Here is a 23,155-nt window from a genome sequence, read left to right as displayed (position 1 = left end):
TATGTGACCATACATTTGGAGAAAGTTGACCAAAGATAATAGAATAAATAATAACTTTTGCTTATTTGTTTAAATAATAGAAGAATTTTGAGCATTATGAGTTGGTCCCATTGGAAGTACTTAAAATGTCCCAACTCACATATCTGAAATTAAAAGGAGAAAAAAATTGTCCTAAATTTCCCCCAGTTATCTTGATCTTAGAGTAGGTGAATTAAACAACATATTGGTTCTCATTTCTTTCTGTTCTTTCTAATTTGATGTATTTGAATAACCAGAGCTCATCACTATTTGTAAGGAGCCATAGGGGTATAGAGTAGTAGGAAGCAGATACATAAAAATAATTAGCTTTAGTGGCAACTCCTTCAGGTAGGTCCAGGGCTCTCTCACTGTTACTGTAGAGATGTTGTAATTTCTTGTGGCAGGGATACTTTAGCAAAATGAGATGTTTCTCTTTTAGCTTTTGGTCCGTGCAGGTGCCAAATTAGATATTCAGGATAAGGATGGGGATACTCCTTTGCACGAAGCTCTGAGGCATCACACCTTGTCTCAGCTACGTCAGCTCCAAGATATGCAAGATGTGGGGAAGGTTGATGCTGCCTGGGAGCCATCCAAAAACACAGTGAGTAAAGATAATCTTTGATTCAGTACTAGTGGAAGCATCTTTTAATGCAAGATCTTATATTTATGCTAATTTAACCTGCATCTGATAAAATATTTTATCAGAGCTAGGTAGAAATTTAGTTTATGAACTAAGTACTAGTCACATATTGCTTTACATTCTTACCAAAAGTTGTTTTGTGGTTCTTTTTTAACTGTAGCCATTCAGATAGGTGTGTTGTGATATCTTGTTGTTGTTTTAGTTTGCATTTCCCTAATGACTACTGATATTGAACATCTTTTCATTTGCTCGTTTGCCACGCACACATATTTGATGAACTGTTCATTATTTTGTTGAGCTGTTTTCTTACCATTGAGTTTTGAGAGTTCTTTATATAATCTGAATACAAGTTCTTTATCAGATATGTGATATGTACATATTTTCTCCTGGTCTGTGGCTTGTCTTTTCGTTCTTTTTTTGGTGAGGAAGATTGACCCTGAGCTAACATCTGTTGCCAATCTTCCTCTTTTTTGCTGAGGAAGATTAACCCTGAGCTAACATCTGTGCTCACCTTCCTCTATTTTGTATATGGGACGCTGCCACAGCATGGCTTGATGAGCGATGCGTAGGTTCCAGCACCATTTGTTGAAAAGACTGTCTTTTTCTGCTTAATTGCCTGTTATGCCTTTATCCAAAATCAATTAACCATATATGTGAAGTCTTTTTTCAGATCCCATGTTCTGTTCTATTGGGCTGTGTCTTGAGCTGTGTGATACCAGCCCACTGTCGTGATTACTGTAGCTTTATAATAAATGTTGAAGTCAGGTAGCATAAAGTCCTCCAATTTTCTTCTTTTTTGAAGTTGTTTGACTATTGTAATTCCTTCACCTTTCCTATGAATTTTAAAATCATTTTTAAGAATGTAAAGGGGTTCTGAGACCAAAGAGTGTTTCAGAATTGCTGCCTTTCTCTATGACCAAAGGTAAATTCTCTAACTCCTGTGTGCCTCATTTTTCTCATTTTAAAATGAGGGGAGGAGAGTAACTACCTCCATAAGGTTGTAAGGATTAAATGACTTAATTCATGGAAATAGTTCTTGGTCCATTGTAGATACTCTATAAATGTTCACAATTATTATGACTATTTTCAAATAAGATGTTTGAATCAGTAGCTTGGATGATATCAGAGCCTGATTTGTCTCATTCTTCATTTTTGGTTTAATTCCTAGGTATGGTTCTTTCCTCAGTTTTCTCTCCCCTTATTGTTTCAAGTTGGTTGCTAGCAGCTCCAGAGCCAAGCTGAATAGAAAAGAGAGTACTGTTTCCTCAATATCTCAATCAGAATTCCTGTTGCTGAGTTTCATTGGCCTTAAATTGACCTGACTTGGGTTATATGTCATCCCTGAACTAATCACATAGATGAGGTGGGAGGTGGATACCTGACTGGTTTGAGTCATCTTTGGTCCACCTCTAACACTAGAGAGTCGGTCAGTCCTCAAACTATATGCCTGAGAAAATTAGGGGTAGGAGGGAGGGGGAATGGCTATTAGGACTGCAACTCAAATGTCCACCATATCTATATAGTCTGTAAGTTCTTCCCAGACATGTATTTTTATATATAATACACACATACACACATTCATATGTTTATAGTCATGTGCTGCATAACAGTGTTTTGGTCAATGACGGACCAGACTCCCTATATGACAGTGGTCCAGTAAGATTAGTACCATATGGCCTAGGTGTGTAGTAGGCTATACCATCTAGGATTGTATAAGTACACTCTGTGATGTTCATACAACAAGGAAATTGCTTAACAACGTGTTTCGCAGAGTGACGCAGGTCTCTGTTTTTAAGTGACGTGACTCTCTCTATATATACATACGTATATACACATACATACATATATATATAGTTGGTGGTAAGAGTTGATAACAGATTCCTAAGGGGAAAATAATGACTCGCTTCATTTGATTTCAGTTAATAATGGGACTTGGTACCCAGGGGGCAGAGAAGAAGAGTGCAGCATCTATTGCGTGTTTCTTGGCTGCTAATGGTGCTGACCTTAGCATTCGAAATAAGAAAGGTCAATCGCCGCTTGATCTCTGTCCTGATCCAAGTCTCTGCAAAGCACTGGCAAAGTGTCATAAAGAAAAAGTCAGGTTTGTATTATTTATTATCATAAAACTTAATATTCTATACATAAAATATCATGTGGTTTCATAATGGAGGACTTGATTACTTGAAAATGTCTTTGTCTTTGCTCTTCCTCTATCTTTGTGTTGACCCTTTCTTCTTTAAAAGTTTTCCTACAGGTAGCGTGTCTCTTATTTCATGTTGTATTCTCTACATTATTAAATATGATGCTTTGTGCATAATAAGTTCTAAAAAACTTTTCTAAACCAGTCTGATCTTCCAGTACCCTTATATGTTAGAGAAATTTATCTATAAGGAAAAGTCTCACTAGTGAAAATGCTGTGATTATATGTATTTAAAATTTTAATAGACTGTTTCAAAGAGAGGCAATTTACACGCTCACCTGTAGGATATATCTCACACAAACTCTGTAATAATTCTGGCACCCTGCACAGTGCCTCACAGATACTTCATAAGTATCAAAGAAAGAATGAACAAATGAATTAACCAATTCCTGATGGAGTTTTCTCTAAAAATGATCATTTAGGGCCAGCCCTGGTGTCCTAGTGGTTAAGTTCAGCGCACTCTGGTTCCGTGGCCTGGGTTCAGTTTCCGAGTGCAGACCTACACCACTCATCTGTCAGAGGCCATGCTGGGACGGTGGCTCACATACAAAAAGAAGATTGGCCCCAGATGTTAGCTCAGGGCAAATCATCCTCAGCAAAAAAAAAAAAGAAAATCGTTTCACACTTGTCTTCTTTTCCAAAAGTAAAATATGTTAATGGTTTTAGTTATTGTTTATGATATAACTAAATTTCTTATTAGATATTATAGACATACCAAAAGATAGATCTCATTTCTTTTTCATCCAAACGGTGCTGTACAACTGTTACTGCTCTTTATACCTGGTTCTTATCGTTGGACATTTCAATAGTTGTTCCTTGACCTTTGTGCTCCTTTCCCTCTCTTATAATTTGTGTGTAGTGATGAAATGACATCTCTTTGGAATCCATGCATAGAGCTGTGTTATAGGGAAATTAATAGAATGAGGTGTATACATTTCTTTAAGTTTATCCTTAAGGAGAATACAGTTCTATTACAAAAAGGCAGAATGCATCTAAAAATATATAGATACAAGGCGCTATAATTACTGCAGTAATAACTTTAACACTGGGGTCTAAGTTGAAAATGCTTTGTGTATGTGTGTCTGTCTGCACATGTGTTCATGAGTTTCTGAAGATTGTAGTGGAAATGGAGTATCCTTTTTCTCTAGGAGTAGTTTGTCATTTGTATGTATTTCTGTGTCTTGTATCTATATATTTATAGATGCAGTCTGTCTTTATATATCTATAGATACATTCTGTCTTTCTATAATAGAATTCTATGCTTCTTAAGGATACACTTATATGTCAAAACAGCAGCTGCAGTGACATATTTTCTTATTTGTCAGTTGTGGATTCTGATGCTGCTTCATTCTGTCTGTAGTTAGGATAACTAACATGGGCTCTGGTTAGGATTTGTTTGATTTCTGTGCCTTCCTTAGCTGGTTCTATGTAGAGTGAAACTGTGTTTATGTTGAATTTTTTTTTCATCTAGTGTTTTTGATTTCCTTGTTACAAGAAGATTCACCCTTTTCCACTAGGTGAGGATTTGTTCACTTGAAATTTGAAAAGTATTAGAAATATGTAAAGATGCAGAGATGTATATAAATAAAATAATAGTATATAGTGTTTCACATACAGATATTAAAGCTTAATTTTTTAACATAACTAAAGCTGTTTTTATATATAATAATGATGCCCTACATGTTTTTAAAAATATTTTAATTAATGAATTTGTAACAAATATTCTGATAGGCTTGATTAGAATTATTTTCTTTTATTAGTGGCCAAGTGGGTTCTCGAAGTCCTTCTATGATTAGTAATGATTCTGAAACCTTAGAAGAGTGTATGGTGTGTTCAGATATGAAGAGAGATACTCTTTTTGGCCCATGTGGACATATTGCTACCTGTTCTTTATGTTCTCCACGAGTCAAGAAATGCCTCATCTGTAAAGAACAAGTTCAATCCAGGACAAAGGTAATATGTTTTTAATATAATATTTTATCATTTTATGAAGTTCTTTGAGACTACAGTTAATAAGATTATATAATGCCATGTGTCTGTTTAATTTTGTTCTTCCTAAGAATGATTAAGTATAGGAATGTATAATTTATACATTTATCGAGAGACCAATTATGAGTTTCCTTCTTATGTGTAAACTGTAGTAGTCAAAAATAAAAGTAATCTACTGTTTTGCTTTCAAAGCCTCTTATAACTGAAAGATGTATTTAATTCCACTTTGTATTGTAGTTATTTGTACATTTCACCTTTTTTGAGTGCATGGATTGATTTGTATTGTATTGATCTTTATAGAAGACCAGTTGATTTCGTTTTTTTGGCATGTCACACATTCTGGATTTATTTGATTATTTTATCATGGCATTGTTTAATTTGTTTCTATATCCTCCGTGTTTCCTGTAAACTAGAAGTTAGATTTAACAACTTGATTAGGGTTAGCTTACACATTTTTGGCAAAAAAACTTCACAGATGATGCTATTCATTTTATAGTGTGTCCCACCAGAAAGCAAATAAAGTCTGATTGTCTTGCAATTAGTGATGGCCAAATTCTGAATGCAGTCTTAACTTATGTCATCTGACTCCTTTTGCTTTTTGAGAAATAGTATTCTTTTCTAGACTTCTGATTTCATTCTTTTTCCATATAACCTAGTGCTTTATCATAACTGTACCATCTTACTCATTTTGGTTTACTGAAATAATTGATTTTCTTTTTCAGTTTTTCCTAATGTGTGTGTATGTGTGTGTAAAGTGAGATTTAAGTCTCTTACAAATGATTTCTCTCAAGATGAGTAGCTTAAACCAAAAGATACGTTGGTTTTCTTTGGTTTCATATATGAAGTTTACACTCTTTTTTTCGTTCCCTTCTTTTTATTATTTTCATTTTTCTTTTGATGTCTCCTAAGCTATTCATTAACCTTCATTAATTAGAAAGGAACTGGCACTAATTCTCATAATGAATTAGCTGGTGGTGACTTAAAAAGTGTTATCTTACCAGTGCATCTTACATTTTCATAGGGAACCTTCTAAGGCTGGATATTTTTTATGATCCAAATGAATATATCTTTGGTAAAACTTTTGGTGCAGGAAAAAGTATAAAGAAGTTATTTTTGGATGGAAAGTGCTGAAATAGTCGTACATGTGTTGCTGTTTAATCTATTTGTGAAGCTGAGGAGGATGAGCTAACAGCACTTACTGTGTGCCAGGCACTGTGTCGGTACTTTATGTGCATTATGTTTGTGTCAGTCCTGCTTAATAAATTAATGTGGATCATTCTGCCTGGTGTTTGTAATTTACTTTAGTTACCTGCTTACAAGGTAACAGTTTGGGAAAGAATCTGAAAGAAAAAAAATTAAGCCATTCTCTTGTTAGATTGGACTATGTATTCTGCTGTCGTGCTTGAAACTTTTTGTTAGATTAAGCCCTATTTCAACAAACCTTTATTGAGTACTTGTTTTGTAGTCAAGACAGAGATGTATATGATAATTCCTTGCTAAAAATTTGTAATCTCTTGGCAACTATGTTTTACATTAAAAGCTCGTCTGCCATATAGGATGTTGTTGGTGCTTTGAGAGAGAGTGTAAAGTGAGTTCAGAGCCCCAGGTTGTCAAAAGCAGAGTCTCAGATATGGAATAGCCCTTACTCATCGTCTAGTCCAACTCTAGGTATTTACAGTAGGAAGAACTGAAGCTCAAAGAAGAATACTGACAGTTTGGTCTGCAACACAGTTCTCTGGATTCTTAAGTCCCTCTTCTTTCCACTGTGTTATGGTACACAGACAAAATTAAAAACAATGTCTATAAGGGAGGGTTGATGGAACAGGGAGGTAGAGAGGAAGGAATATGCTGTCATTTCTTTTTGGACCAGTTCTGAATTCCAAGAATTAATAAGCTTTCAACTGACTTTTTGAATTATGGAATTTTCAAACCTGTAGAAAAATACAAAAACTAACACACCCACCAGATAGATTTGCCAGGTTGGTGCAGAGCCTTTGAATATAAAGAACTAGTGACCCCAAGTGGTTAAAAGATAATGAACATCTTCACTGAAGATAAAACAAATTATAGAATTAGTATTTGGAGGGAGGGAGAATAAACAAACTTGGTCTCTTTAGCAATTAAAGAAATACAAATTTAAAAACTATGAATTATTATTAACCATTTTTGTCGAATTAGCAAAAATAAATTTTAAAAAATGCTAGCCTGGAAAGTGGGAAATGGGCACTCTCTTAACACTGCTGGAAAGTAATGGAATAAATGGATTCATGTTTTTGAGAGACTGTCCTGATAATATATATATATAATAAACATGCTTGGATATAGTAATCCCATTTCTGGGAATATAACCTAAGGAAGAAATCCAAAAAGGGGAAAAAATTATGGTTACAAAGCTTTTTTATATGTATATATTATAGGGGAATGGGTAAGTAAATGATTATTAGATCAATTTGCTACATTATTTTAAACTCTTTATAAACAATTCAAGTACATAGACAGTTGAATTGGGGATCATTTTAAAAACCAGTACATCACTGTATAGAGAGGATAAGAAAATTATCATGTATTGGGCACTAATTTTAAATTAGACATTGAATTAAACACTTTACACATAGTATCTAATTTATATTTTTTTCAAGGTCATATGTGAATCTTTGGCCAGTACTTAGCACATATAGTTCTTAAAATATTTGTATGAAAATGCTTCTTGGGTACAAGTGGCTAGATCATCAGAGTTTCGCCTCCTTGCCATCTTTGCTTTTGAGACTTTTGTCCATCTCTCTAGTTGCTAACATTTGGGATTTTCATTTCTTTTTTCACCCAGATTGTGCCTACTTTTCTGTTGACCTTACTAGCCAGCCACATAGCTAGCTGACACACCTTTGAAACTTAGCCATGGTACTCAGCCCTACCCAGTCTCCTTTATGAGAGAGGAAAGTCTTTGTCAGGAGCTATGAAAAATTAGTGTGCCTACCTCAGGTCTCTTAGGCACCTGTTTCCAAGGTCTTCCTATTTCTGCTCCCCACCTGCCGTTCTAGTGGTGTACTGCTTAGTGTTTGCAGTCTGGGGGTAGATTGGTGTACTGAAGGTAACCACTCCCTCATTGTACTCTGACCTTGAATACGACTGAAGCCTGGATGTGTCGTCCTTGAGTTGGAAAGAACACCCTGGTCATGAGTCCTGTAAGCTGTAGGATACTGAAATTTGTTTCTTTCAACTGTTTTGAATCAATTAGTCAAGTTAGAAACTTAGCAGATATCTTATTAGATTTTTTCACCATTCCCCACGTTTTATTATTTACCAAGTCTTCTTAAATATTTCTCAAAACTCTTTCTACCCCTCCATATTGCTATGTCTTAGTTCAGTTATGCCCTCACTATCTCGTATTTAGAATTGTTCAAGGGTATACTTGAATTTGGGTCACTTAACTTCTCTATCTTCTAATTTACTCATTATTATCCTGTAAAGAGGGATTGTTCTTTAATGCTCAGATGAAAAAAAGCTGCAGCTCAACTATGTTAGGTAATTTGTTGGTATTGGCACTAGAATTGGAATCCAGGAATGTCAAGATTCTGACCAACTGTGTCTTACTGCTTTCCACATTACTACAACTATGTAAATTCTATGTGCACAGCAAGATATAAGTTGGGCAAGTCCATAGAGAGAGAGTGTGTGCAGTATTTGGTTGTTTAGGTGAAGTTATAGGTGAGTGATAGTCATCATTTTTGGACAGTAATATAAAATGACACAAGATATGGGTAAATGTGAGTGTGTCAGAAGGGAGAAGAACAGGTGCAAGATGGATGTGAAACCAAGGGCAGTGTGGTGGGGTGAGGGTGAAAGGGGCCAGGCCAAGGCTAAGAAATAGTTACACACTCACAACTCAGGTTAAGAGGAGATGAAGAAGAGGTAAAATCGAGGGAAATTATGAATAGGTTGTGGAAGACTTGTGGCTTTAGAGATCAAGAAGAGAGAATAGTGCAAAGCTTTGGGCTCCAGCCATGTGGGGGAATTGACCAAGTCCTGGAAAAGGTTGTGTTAGGTAGAGTTCCTTCAATGTGGGTAAACAGAAGAATCCACCTTGGGCTGTAGCAATCTGGCTAATCTAGCTGGATTTTTATTAATATGAGAAATCTATCTTATCTTAGTCATTTTTTCTTTTTCTTTTTCTCTCAACAGTAGTTTTCAAAAAAAAGAAAATTGAAGTCTAGTTTGGTCTTCCTGACCTCAGAGGAAATGGAGTTTTGCTATATCATTCTTTAGCGCAGAGGGGGAGACTAAAGTGGAAATAGAACCTGTTAAGCTGCAGTATACAAAGATGCAAACTCTCTTTACCAAGAGAGTAAAGGGACAGAGCAGTGTGTGTGAAATTCCTCTGTGCCTAGGAGTGTTTCCTTATAGAGGAAATACATTGGATACAAAAGGAACTGTTAGAGTTACTAGATGTATCTGTAGATGTTCACCCGTGTGCTGTAACCTCTTTTTTGTAGATTGAAGAATGTGTGGTATGCTCTGACAAGAAAGCAGCTGTTCTTTTTCAACCATGCGGACACATGTGTGCTTGTGAGAGTAAGTAGCCTATATAAAACTTCCTCGGTATTATTATAAAAATAGAATGTGAAACAAATTATATCTTTGAATTTTTTGTGTGTGATAACTCACGAACAGAAAAGTTGGTGGGCCTCTAGTACTTTCCATTTCTTTCTCTGTACTAGAATGTCACCTATTTTCCTCCTTGCCCCTGAGCGTTAGAGAATGTGCTGTTTTCTACCAGCCTGAATTTTGATTTCATTTGTATTAGCACAAAGGATCTCTTCTCACACACAATAGAAATTTATTTCCAAAAATGAATATTAAGACATTGAGTCTAGCTTTTTTCACATAGAAAATTAGCACGTCTTCGTTAGTCTTCACCTTAGTATTGCCTCTCTCGAGTACATTCCCCACTGCTAAAGCACCCACAGCAGCCATTTGGGGCTATAATTTCTGGCCTTCTTAACCTTTCTTAACCTCTATGTCAAGAGAGCTTGTGGAAATCTTTTCTTTGTGAGGATAATATTAAAGTTTGAGAGATGTTTTAAATTTTGCTTTTCTATATCCCCCTTGTTCTTTTTAAGTTCATACACTGTTCAGTATTAATATTCTCCTCTTCCCTTCGCTTTTTACATTTGTCAAGGAAGGATTTTAAACAAGTTTAACAACTTATACCTTACTTATTGAATGACCCCAAGGTAAAGCATGGTGTTTCCCATTTACACAATAGTTCAATCAGTATGTGTTGATTTTTAATATAATATCTGACTAAAGTAAGATAGAAATTGTATGACAGATGACTTTCATTGGTGTATATTTGCTTTAAGCCTTGGTGTTTTTTTCATTCTGACAGAGAGCTCATTAACTAAAGAAAGGATCAAGGTTTTTCCACTGTAACATTCTGTCGCTCCTAACTGTTTCTGTTTGCCAAAGGCTAGTATATGGCTGTTATCAACTGTCAGAGGGCACGGAGAGAGACATCTGTCTTAAGTAAAAAGACTTGGGTTATTAGAGTTTTTATAGACCAGGGGTTAGCAAACTTTTTCTGTAAAGGGTTAAATAATAAATATTTTTGGCTTTGTGGGCCACATGGTTTCTATAGTAACTATTCAACTTTTTCCAACTACTCAACTCTGCCATTGTAGTGCAAAAAAAACCATAGACAACATGTAAACAAATGGGCCAGACTGTTTTCCATTAACTTGGTTTACAAAAAAAGGTGGCAGGTTTGGTTTGGTTTGGCTTACAGGCTGTAGTTTGCTGACCCCTGTTGTAGACCAAGGTGATACCTACAGAGACTTGAAAGCTAGTTATAATTAGTAGTTGATAACACAGATTCTAGAGCCTTAATGGATTTTCCCCAGGAGTTTCGCAGAGTTTTTACATTGTCCTTGCTTTAAAATGTAACAAGAGCAACAGCTAACTTTTACTGGACTCTTAACTCGTACCAGGCATTTTAATCTCTTTTTGAGTATTTCTTCATTTATCTTCACAACAACCCTAAGAAGTAGATTGTTTTCTCCATTTTACAGACAAGTTGTTAAATATTTATTTTCTAGGGAAGATGAAATTAAGGTGGAAAATGTCCCTCTCTCAAGGAGTATGCAGTAAAGTGGTTAGTACCCATATCACAGTAACGTTAAACAGGGTATTGGAGTCTTGAAGAGTATAGAGTGTCTTGACAGGTCAAAGGAAGGAGAGATTATATCTTTTTTGGAGGGACTGAAGAAAAATTTTAGGGAAACAATATAACCTAACTTAACAGTTATAAGAATTTGAGATAATTGTGATTATGTATTGAGGTAATTAAATTAATCTTTTAAATTTAAGAAAAAAGATCTGCCCTCACATTGAAGACAAATCCCAAACCAGATTTCTACTAGCATTATCTCCTACCCAATGCATCCTTCATAGCCCAGCATCAAACCCATCTCTCTTTAGGCCTTGGCATGAGATCGGCCTTGAGAGCAATTCTCTGTCCACCAGCATAAGCACTCTTATGAGTATGTGCCCTCCACCTTGTCCACATCAGTGGTTTTGTGCTTTGTTAAAGTTTACTGTCTTGTCATAAGTTATCCCTGGATATCCTGTGATAATTTCTGTTATTTTTTCTGTTTTTGAAATGATAAGACATTTGGTACATAGGCTAAGGTATGGAGTGTACTTTCATAATAAATGCTAATTGGAAAGAAGTTGTTGAAGTGCTATGTGTTATTTTATAATTAATTAACAACTTTAGATGTAGTACAGTCATGCACTGCATAATGACATTTAGATCAATGGTGAACTGCATATACAACAGCAGTCCCATAAGATTAGTACATAAGGTTAGCCTAGGTGTGTAGCAGGCTATACCATCTAGGTTTGTGTAAGTACCGTAGGGGAAGAAGAAGTTTTCCTCTACCCTTCTAGGTTCTTCTGGCTGACCTAAGAATTAAATTGACATGAGACAGATTAACAGGAGAAAAACAAACAAAAGTTTAATAACATGTATACATGGGAGAAACTGAGGAAAACCGAGTAACTCGCCAAAATGGCCAAAGCCCTCGCCTTCAATACCATCCTTAGCTAAAGACGGGGAAGATATTGGGGGTCGGGAGAGTCAGGGACTTCAAAGGAAAGGAAGACAATTCACAGGTAGGTGAAAAGGAGCAAAGGTTTGGAAAACAAGTGTGTGTTTGGCCAGACAGAAACAAGAGAACACAGAGGGGAGGCCAGCAAACAGGCTTTTCTAGGTTCCTCCCTATCTGCTGCGTAGTTCATGTTATCCTAAGGTGACAGCTCACTTCCTGAGACAGGTTTTTTATCTGAATTCTTTCAGGCAGTTAAGAGAGAGGTAATAAGGAAAACTTTCTGAGTCTTTTGTTTCTTAAAAATAATCCTTATGTTAAAGAGACACATTTTGGGGTGGCCAATTTTGTTCCCCTTAGTATGTTCTGTGATATTTGTATGATGATGAAATTGCCTAATGATGCATTTCTCAGAATATATCCCTGTTGTTAAGTGATGCATGACGTATTAGCAATCAATAACCTATAATTGTGCCTAGATATTTCTTCTTGGAATGGGAGAGCATTTTACTGATATACAAGTATTAGAGAGTCCATCATGATAAAATTTTGATATTTTCATGACTGCTACATTAAAAAAGTAGTCACTAAGTGATTTCCTTGTTAGAGTACATCAATTTGATAGAAAGAGACGGAAGAGAATTTTTCAAATATTATAGGAATTTTAGAGATAAGCTATTTATAATAGAAAGTATTTTTAGAAAATTATCATGTGAACAACCTTATAATTCTATTATTAATTAAAATTTATGAAGGATATCTCCCTCCTTTATTGTCAGGCCTTAAATATTTATGATGTTGCTTATTCAAAAAAAAACAGAGAAGCCCCCTGTCACAATTTTGTTCCAATGTATTAGAAAATGTCATTATTTTCTTAATAATGGACTCTCTATGCTAGAGACTACCAATGGAGAATTCCTGGTTTGATAACATTTTAAGAAGGTAGAGTTGTCTATTGATACAACTTAACGTTTATCTCAGTGTTAAAATTAAGTTATAAAAATGAACAGAGAGGGGTCAGCCTGGTAGGCGCAAGCAGTTAAGTGTGCGCGCTCCACTGAGGCGGCCCAGGGTTCGCCGGTTCGGATCCCGGGCGTGCACCGACGCACCGCTTGGCAAGCCATGCTGTGGTGGTGTCCCATATAAAGTGGAGGAAGATGGGCACAGATGTTAGCCCAGGGCCAGTCTTCCTCAGCAAAAAAAGAGGAGGATTGGCAGATATTAGCACAGGGCTGATCTTCCTCACCAAAAAAAAAAATGAACAGAGAGAGGCAACTCTCTTATTCATGTTTTCTCTTGTAAGAAGTGTCCTTGTTGCTATTTTCCAGACTGTGCTAACCTGATGAAAAAGTGTGTGCAGTGTCGGGCAGTAGTTGAACGGAGAGTGCCGTTCATTATGTGCTGTGGAGGGAAAAGTTCAGAAGATGCCACTGATGATATCTGTAAGTAGATTTTCTTGGGCATTTTCACACTTTGCTTTCTTCTTGGGACTCGCAGAAACATCTCTTCTTATGTGTAGTATACTGTTGCCTTGTAACATAAGGTACGTGACTTGAATCTACAGAAGAAGAGGTTTTGCTCTTGTTACCTTACAAGAAACCTGAAATTATATATGTTTTTAGTTTGCAATATGATTATAGAACTTTAAACATCAGTCTTTTAAGAAACCTCCATGTATGATATAAAGAATATTGTTATATTCTTGCTTAAAGAAAATTTGCTATCTGTTTTTAAGATGAAATTTAGTGTATCTTGGGGGAACATCATATTACAAATTATTTTTTTAGTTTACACAACTATTAACCTCATTCCTTTACGTAGCAGGTTTACCTAGTGCATTGAAGTATTTTATGAAATAGTAATTATTTGGGACAGAGAAACTGTAAACTGAAGTGTAACCCAGTGAACAAATGGAAAGGTGAAAAGTGAATTGTTTACCTTCAACCTTTTCCATAGTACAGCTGTGTAAAAATATTTTTTATCTTTGCACTAGACATAAGCTGGATGGTATCTTTGATTTCTTTGTTCTGTATACAGATGAGGAAGAAAATTAGCATAGCCACTTCTGCCCAGGGCTTTTTGTCTATATTACCCATAGAGCAGAATAAAAATACCAGGGACAGATTAACTAGAGTAAAAGACTGAGAATCTAGAGAGTAGGAAAAGTGGAATAAACAGTTAGCAGTCGTCTGGTTAGCAGACCACTGATCACGGCCTTTCCTTCATGAAGATCCTCATCTCAGAGCAGTAACAACAAAGAGAGTCGGGCATAACGAAGGAGTCTAGGCTTTTGTGTGTTCTCATAAACATCATCTAAGAGACTTGAAGATAATTGCTGCTGCCAAAACTGGCTGAAATGCCATGCTGCTTACCTTCTTGGGTTCGTACAATTCAGGATCAGAGAAAACAAGCATAAAGTGTATTTGTTAGCTTGCCAAAGGAAGCAAGTAGAGCCTTGGAAAACCCAGAAATCTATGTGTAGATTGTTGCCCAGCTGCGTTAAATATAAGTAGAAGTTAATGTGCAAAGTTATTTATTTTTGAAGATTATAAATGAAAGAGTATAACATGAATGTCATTACTGTATTTGTCATCTCCGTGTGAAAAAATTTTTAAAAAGAATTCTAATAATAGTCTTGTGTTTTTTAAAGATTTATTTATTTATTTTCACCCCAAAGCCCCAGTAGATAGTTGTATGTCATAGTTGCACATCCTTCTAGTTGCTGTATGTGGGACACGGCCTCAGCGTGGCCGGAGAAGCGGTGCGTCGGTGTGCGCCCGGGATCCGAACCCGGGCCGCCAGCATCAGAGAGCACGCACTTAACCGCTAAGCCACAGGGCCGGCCCTCTTGTGTTTTTTAAATTAAAAAACAGTAATAATTTTAGAAATAAAATCCTTGTTGTGAAAAGTCATAACATTAAAATTTTTTATCTATATTATAGCAAGTGGAAATATTCCAGTGTTACAGAAGGACAAGGATAATACCAATGTCAACGCAGATGTGCAAAAGTTGCAGCAGCAGTTACAGGACATTAAAGAGCAGGTAATAATGATTTCTTCGTGGTAAACAATGATTCTGAGAATGGCATTTTGTATTTTTCTGTAAAACTACAAGTGTTTTCTGTAGTGAGTGTGGTTATCACTCACTATATAGAGCGATAGTGTATCACTTGCAGTATTTGAATATTTGCAATAGGTAAAATCTGATCAGAAGACTTCATCAGGCACTTTCTAAAATAGGAAACACACTGACTGATAAACATGAAAAGATGCTTAACCACATTAGTAATCAAGAAGTGAAAATTAAAACCACGATGAGATGCATTTTTGAGAGGAAAACTCAGTGTTAAAAACTGTCGGTATCAAATGTTCAGGCAGAGTATGTAGCAGCCATAACTCATACATTGCTGGTGGGAATACACATTAATAAAAACACTTTGGAAAAGTTTGTCATTATCTAATAAAACTAAATCGAGTATTGTTTAAGGATGAACACTTAGGAAAAAAAAAATCATACAGAAAGTGTTTAGAATCAAGGGTACTGGTTTTCTTGGCTAGGATGGCCAAAGAGGGGGCATGAGGGAAGTTTTTAGAGTACTGAAACTCCATTTCTTGATCTAAGTGTCAATTACGTGCATTTGATCAGTTTGTGATCTTCTGTTAAACTGGACACTTAAGATTTGTGCGCATTTCTATATTGATGTGATACTTCAATAAAAAGGAGAAAAGCATGTATATATACAGTAGTCACCGCTTATTTTCAGAGGATACGTTCCAGGACCCCCAGTGGATACCTAAAAACTTGGATAGAACCCTGCAGTTTGCTTTCCTCCTTATCTGTGGTGTCACTTACTGCAGTTCAGTTACCTGTGGTCAGCAGTGTGTGTATGTATATATACATGCACACCATACAGAAAAGCCAGGGAGAGAAATGCAAAATTTAGAATAGGGATTATCAGTGAAGGGTGGAAGGAAAGGATTGGGGAGAACGTATAGACGGGCTTCAGAAGAAAGGGTAGCATTCCATGCTTTAAACTGAATGGTGGTTATATTGTTCTTTATATCTTATACATACCAACGAAGTACTCTTTTATATCTACTCAATGTCTAATAAAAGTAACAATAAAATAAATGTTAGCTAAAACTTATAGATATGTGGCAGAAAAGTCTTTTTTTTCCCTTTACCTTAACATTTGACCCAACAATTAAATCTGATTTAAAGGATTGAGCAGCAAAGCGTGTTCTTTGTTTAGTATGGCAGTCATACCAGTGTTGCTGTGCAGTTGTCAGAGTCATCATTCTTATCTTTTCTATCTGACTTTATAAGAAAGTAATATAGTCAAAAGATAGTGACCCAGGGTAACTAATGACCCTTGTGATAACTAATTTAGAATTAAATGTATATATTCCTTAGGAATATAAACAAACCTATCTGAAAAGATGAAAACTCTTTGATTGGGCCAGTTTTTCTTTTGAAATTGGTACCTAGTAATACTTGTTATATAGTGAATAAGTAAAGATAAATATGGATTTATAAGTTCTTAATGTAGGAATATTAAAATAGGAACATATTTAGCTCATTCTGATGTAAAATAAAATGTTTAAAAATTTTTAAAGCTTCTTAGAATCTCAGTTCCTTTCCCGTAAGACACTTACAGAAAGGTAAAACTGAAAACGCAGCTTCTGTGAAAAGCATTTTATCGCCTAATTGTGAATTAAAATTGTTCGTATAATGATTAATGACATGTATTGAGCCCTATTATGGATCCTAAAAGAATAATTCAGCCTACCTTTATCCAGAGTTTACCTTTCTTTTTTCTTTTAATTGGTTTATAACATTGTAAAAATTTCTGGTGTACATCATTGTACTTCTATTTCTGCATAGATTACATCATGTTCACCACCAAAATACTAATTACAACCCATCACCATACACATGTACCGAATTATCCCTTTCACCCTCCTCCCTCCCCCCTTCCCCTCTGGTAACCACCAATCCAATCTCTGTCCCTATGTGTTTGTTTATTGTTGTTATTATCTACTACTTAATGAAGGAAATCATACGGTATTTGACCTTCTCCCTCTGACTTATTTCACTTTGCATTATACCCTCAATGTCCATCCATGTTGTCACAAATGGCTGGATTTCATCGTTTCTTATGGCTGAGTAGTATTCCATTGTGTATATATACCACATCTTCTTTATCCATTCGTCCCTTGATGGGCACTTAGGTTGCTTCCAAGTCTTGGCTATTGTGAATAACGCTGCAGTGAACACAAGGGTGCATGTACCTTTGCAAATTGGTGTTTTCAAGTTCTTTGGATAAGTACCCAACAGTGGAATAGCTGGATCATATGGTAGTTCTATCCTTGCTTTTTTGAGGAATCTCCATACTGTTTTCCATAGTGTCTGCACCAGTTTGCACTCCCACCAGCAGTGTATGAGAGTTCCCTTCTCTCCACATCCTCTCCAACACATGTTGTTTCCTGTCTTGTTAATTATAGCCATTCTGACGGGCGTGAGGTGATATCTCATTGTAGTTTTGATTTGCATTTCCCTGATAGTTAGTGATTTTGAACATCGATTTTCATGTGTCTGTTGGCCATCTGTATATCTTTGGAGAAATGTCTGTTCAGGTCTTTTGCCCATTTTTTAATTGGATTGGTAGTTTTTTTGTTGTTGAGATGCATGAGTTCTTTATATATTTTGGAGATTAAGCCCTTATCAGAAGTATGGTTTGTAAATATCTTCTCCCAATTGTTAGGTTGTCTTTTCGTTTTGTTGATGGTTTCCTTTGCTGTGCAGAAGCTTTTTAGTTTGATGTAGTCCCATTTGTTTATTTTTTCTATTGTTTTTCTTGCCCGGTCAGATGTGGTGTTTGAAAAGATGTTGCTAAGACTGATGTCGAAGAGTGTACTGCCTATGTTTTCTTCTAGAAGTTTCATAGTTTCAGGTCTTACATTCAAGTCTTTAATCCATTTGGAGTTAATTTTTGTGCATGGTGTAAGGCAAGGGTCTACTTTCATTTTTTTTGCATGTGGCTATCCAGTTTTCCCAACACCATTTGTTGAAGAGACTTTCTTTTCCCCATTGTATGTTCTTGGCTCTTTTGTCAAAGATTAGCTGTCCATAGATGTGTGGGTTTATTTCTGGGCTTTCGATTCTATTCCATTGATCTGTGTGTCTGTTTTTGTGCCAGTACCATGCTGTTTTGGTTACTATAGCTTTGTAGTATATTTTGAAATCAGGAAGTGTGATACCTCCAGCTTTGTTCTTTTTTCTCAGGATTCCTTTAGCTATTCGGGGTCTTTTGTTGTTCCATACAAATTTTAGGATTCTTTGTTCTATTTCTGTGAAAAATGTTGTTGGAACTTTGATAGGGATTGCATTGAATCTATAGATGGCTTTAGGAAGTATGGACATCTTAACTATGTTAATTCTTCCAATCCAAGAGCACGGAATATCTTTCCATTTCTTTGCGTCTTCTTCAATTTCTTTCAGAAATGTTTTATAGTTTTCGGTGTACAGATCTTTCACCTTTTTGGTTAAGTTTATTCCTAGGTATTTTATTCTTTTTGTTGCAATTCAGAGTTTACCTTTCTAAAGAAATTTCTTCTTCCTTAAATAATCTTTCTTACCATATTTTCTCACTGAAGTATTTAAACAGTTATAACAAAACTCTCTGAGGAATGATGGGATTTCTTGTAGGGACTCCTTCGAGGTTACCAAGAGAAAGCATCTGAATAACTCTTTCTTTTTTTTATTTTAAATCTCCAATCTATTATCCCAATGTCTCTGTAACAGACAGAAATTAATTTCATATGCTATTGAGGATATATTAATCTCAAAGTAATGTAACCCAGGCTGCACAGATGTGTTTACTTTTTTTTTTTGTGAGGAAGACCAGCCCTGAGCTAACATCCGATGCCAATCCTCCTCATTTTTTCTGAGGAAGACTGGCCCTGGGCTAACATCCATGCCCATCTTCCTCTATTTTATATGGGACGCCGCCACAGCATGGCTTAACAAGCGGTACGTCGGTACATGCCTGGGATCCGAACCAGCAAACCCCAGGCTGCCACAGCGGAGTGCGCACACTTAACCGTTTGCACCACTGGGCCGGCCCCTGTGATGTGTTTACTTTTGGAAATAAGAATTATTAATGAACTATATGGAACTTTAAAAATTTAATGGAAAAGGACCTTTTTTTTTTCCTGGTGAGGAAGATTGGCCCTGAGCTAACGTCTGTTGCCAATCTTCCTCTTTTTGCTTGAGGAAGATTGTTGCTGAGCTAGCATCTGTGCCAGTTTTCCTCTATTTTGTACATGGGATGCTGCCACAGCATGGCTTGATGAGCGGTGTGTAGGAATATTAAAATAGGTCTGTGCCCGGGAACTGAACTGTGAACCCCAGGCTGCTGAATTGGAGCATGTGAACTTAACTACTGTGCCACTAGGCCAGCCCCAAAAAGGAACTATTTTAATGACACTAAAAAGCTGGTTTGGTTTTTTTTAAATTAAAAAAACATGATTTTTTTCAGCTTTGCTTCTCAAAACTTTTAGATAAATTTGAAAATTTACTTTGGAAGGGTAGGGTTAACAAGTTAGACTACAATTCCTTTTTTTGTTTCTTTTTTTCATAATGATCTCTGGTATTGTCAGAGTTGGTAACTGCACTGTCATATAGATTTTAGGCCTAGTTTATTAATCGAGACATTCTTTAATTATTTCATTTCTATGTTATGTGGGAAAAGTATAATTCAGAATGAAGTATTATGATATATTAAGATAAAATATGTTTTTATAAATATAAAATGTATTTTGTGAATTAATACATGATTTTCTAGAATGTTTTCACAGAAGTACCTAACATACTTTAAAATTCTTCTGAGTACATGATGTTACATTTATTAATATGTAAGTAAGGCTGATGGTTTTTTACTCAGGGAATCTACATTGATAGTAATGCAGTGCAGCATAATGTTTAAAAGCAAGAGCTCTGGGGCCGTGTGACCTCAGTTTGCATTATGGCTTGTTGTGGGAAAGTTTTTAACCTCACTAAGCCTCAATTTGCTCCTTTTCAAAGTAGGACTATAATAGGAATGAGGTTATATCACGTCTGGCTAGTGTTTGGCATGTCTTCTTAGCAACATCTCTATACTGCTCCCCGCTCCCTGTAGGCCTGATACATTGTGTTATTTTCATACAAGAACAGCATAGCACCTAGAGTTGGGGATCTGAATCAGACCGAATGGAGCTATTTTCATCCATTTCCTATTAGATTTTGCATTTGCATTTTTGTTTTATATAATATTTATTTTATGTAGTGCCTTTTAGACTGTCTTGACAGTACAACCAATATTTCTGTTTTATAGAGATGGCATTTTAACTATTTAAAAATTAAAAAATATTTTTTAAAGCAGCAAAAGATTATTTGACTAAAACAACAAAAGAAAATTTATGATGTTACAGAGTTGTCATGTTACACTTTCACAGTATAAAATGTTTCAGCATTTATAACTTTATTTGTTATCACATTCTAGACAATGTGCCCTGTGTGTTTGGATCGTCTGAAGAATATGATATTCCTCTGTGGCCATGGAACATGCCAGCTTTGCGGAGACCGAATGAGTGAATGTCCTATTTGTCGCAAGGCTATTGAACGAAGGATTCTTTTGTATTAACTAAGAAACTCAGTGTGTTTTGTTAGCTAACGTATTTGCTCGTGAGATCTTAGTGAGCTTTTAAGCTAGTCGGAGGTTCTAATGAATTAATTTTTAATATCATAGTTTCTTTACTAGAGTGTAATTAGACTATAAATGTACCAGAATTGAAAAACTCTACAAAACAGTGTTTGAAGCTGTGGGTTTTTTTTTTTTTTCTTCTTGTTTAATGCGAGACATCAAATCTCTGTAATTCATAGGTAGTTTACTTTTGGCTTCTAAGAGGGAAAAATCCTTTAAGGATCTCCTGTTATTTTTGTTTTTATTGCATTTTCTCTTATAGTTGATAAATTTGTTAGACCTCAAAAGATACACTTCCTTATGATCAGCTATCCTTCAGTTTATCATGATTTTACAGTGAGTTGACACAGGTACTCAGAAAAGTCATGCTTCAAATGAAAGGGGCAGCTCAAACCATTATGTCACATATATTAAATAATAAAATTATAGTACAAGTTCTACATCATTAAGGAATATTAAAAAGAGGATTCCCTTTTTAAGATAACATCAAGTTATTTAAATGATTGTTTCTGAATTCTTAGGGTAAATGGAAGCATAGAATGACTTTCCATTTACCTTATTTTCTAGATTTAAAAGGAAAATTGTTTAACTTGAATCAAATTGCCAGTTTCAAAATAACTGGTAGACATGAAAAGGAAAAATAAGCAATCAGTGGGGAACTGAAGAGGGGGAAAGTATCCAAGAAAAGAGTACCTATTAACTGACCATTAACAGTTGCCTTTCTAATATTAATTTATACACTGTTTTGTTCGGCTGGCCTTTAAGAAAATGTCTGTGAAAGTGTACCTCAGTTTTCCCTGTGGTTACTTATCCAGGCTTGATCTGACCAGTAAAATGATATTGCCCTATTTGGGCCTCTGAGGTTCCATTTAGCTTTTCTGGTGTACTGAAGAGTACCCCCGTGATCTGAGAAGGATAACGCATTGTCCAAAGGCAGCCGTCCTTTCTTCTCCATATCTGTTAATTCTGACAGTGTTACTGATTCTACCTTCATCATAGGCCTTGCTTCCATTCTCTCTCAAATGGTAAGGCTTACTGTAAAGAAAAGAATCTCTCTTTATACCTACGGATGACGATATTATTTAAAGTGCCAGCAATATCTAAAACATAGTAAATAACCTAATAATAAATGCTTACTTTAGAAAGAGTGACCAGGACATATACAGAAATATGTCTGGTTACCTGTAGATTTTTTTTTTTTTAACTCACTCTTTGACTCTAGAGCATCTAATCATTTTCTCTCCTTTGAATGAATAATCTTACAATGTCTAGGATGAATATACACATAAATAAGTGTTTTGGGGTTCATTGCTGCTAGATTATAAAAATATCAGCTGTTTACAATAGTGTCTACTATACTGTGTATAAGCTTACTCCTAAGGATAGTTATCTTTTTTGTAGTTTTTTCCCCCTTTGAATCTGGTTCTTATTTCAGTTTTTCTGCTACAACAACTAAATTTGAAAGTACAAAGTCTCTAGCTCTCATAACCTCATATTTCTGGCTATTTAGTGGCTGCTGCCTTTGCAAGTCCTGGTGAAAACAGTCGTGAGCTTTGCTGGCTGATTTGTAGTCTCTAATTCCATGTCTGTGTTCAGCTGAGTAACGTCATTTAGAACAGTACAATTTTTACAACTTTTAAATTTGAAAATTTATATTGACTCTACCAGTTATCTGATAAAGGGCCACTGAGGCCATTTTTTAAGCCATATTTTGAAGTTGTAAAAAGATGGAATATCTGACGAATGATGTTCACAGAAAGAGACAAACAGGCTATTTTCTTTCAGATTTGATAACAGCGTAAGTCAGGATTTTCCTTTTCTTCCATGCCATAGGCCACCCATCTCTTTTCCACTAGATCACCTGGTAAGGAGGGAGCACCTGGCTGACTCCTGCATAGTCTGGCCAACCAGAGAATTGTATGGTCTAGAGCTCTACTTTACTTAAATCCTTTTTGTCTTCTGAGCTGTAGTGCTAAAACTTATATCCCTAAAAGGCAATTTTACCTTCCAGACTAGTCTGTTTCCTCCATATTAAAAATATAATAATTTATGAACTATTACAAAAGTCATAAAGCCACTATAATTATAGTGCTATGTACTTGTGGATTTTCTGTATTTGTACCACTTTGAAATTTGTTTAATGAATAAAAAATGTTTCTCTATTGATGTTTTCAAGCACCTGAAAAATTATTTTAAATTTATTTTGGGTTTGTGAGAGAGAATAAGACTAAGAACTTAATTGTTTCAGTGACTCTCCTCTAACTCTGTGAAACTGCTACCTCTTATGATGTGTCTCTCAGCAGTATTTTCCCAATTAGGTATATTTCCTTCTCATTAGCATCTCTTTATCTTGTGCCTCAAGAGAGCTTTTGCTTTTCATAGAATCATTTAAAAAGACAAAACTGACATGCATTCATTCAAAAACGTATTTATTGCGCTTCAGGAGCTAGATACACAATTG

At 35.6% G+C, this 23,155-nt stretch overlaps 1 protein-coding gene across 2 annotated transcripts in view; it reads left to right on the top strand.

Annotated features, from left to right (window-relative positions):
- MIB1 (MIB E3 ubiquitin protein ligase 1) overlaps window positions 1–22,860 on the top strand; it is a 114,314-nt gene extending 91,454 nt beyond the window's left edge. For both annotated transcript variants that reach the window (XM_087438995.1, XM_004421043.3), the window contains 7 exons: window positions 458–619; window positions 2,578–2,759; window positions 4,619–4,811; window positions 9,338–9,416; window positions 13,279–13,392; window positions 14,893–14,993; window positions 20,494–22,860. In XM_087438995.1, the coding sequence (XP_087295121.1) occupies window positions 458–619; window positions 2,578–2,759; window positions 4,619–4,811; window positions 9,338–9,416; window positions 13,279–13,392; window positions 14,893–14,993; window positions 20,494–20,634 (972 nt within the window). In that variant the 3' untranslated portion in view covers window positions 20,635–22,860. The remainder of the gene's footprint in view (window positions 1–457; window positions 620–2,577; window positions 2,760–4,618; window positions 4,812–9,337; window positions 9,417–13,278; window positions 13,393–14,892; window positions 14,994–20,493) is intronic.
- The last annotated feature ends 295 nt before the right edge of the window (window positions 22,861–23,155 follow it).

This window comes from Ceratotherium simum, chromosome 14, assembly GCF_057802395.1.
Source record: "Ceratotherium simum simum isolate JZ-2026a chromosome 14, ASM5780239v1, whole genome shotgun sequence".
NCBI classification, from domain to species: Eukaryota; Metazoa; Chordata; class Mammalia; order Perissodactyla; family Rhinocerotidae; genus Ceratotherium; species Ceratotherium simum.
The sequence above is the reverse complement of the archived record's forward strand: the minus strand, read 5'-3'. Positions and strand labels throughout refer to the sequence as shown.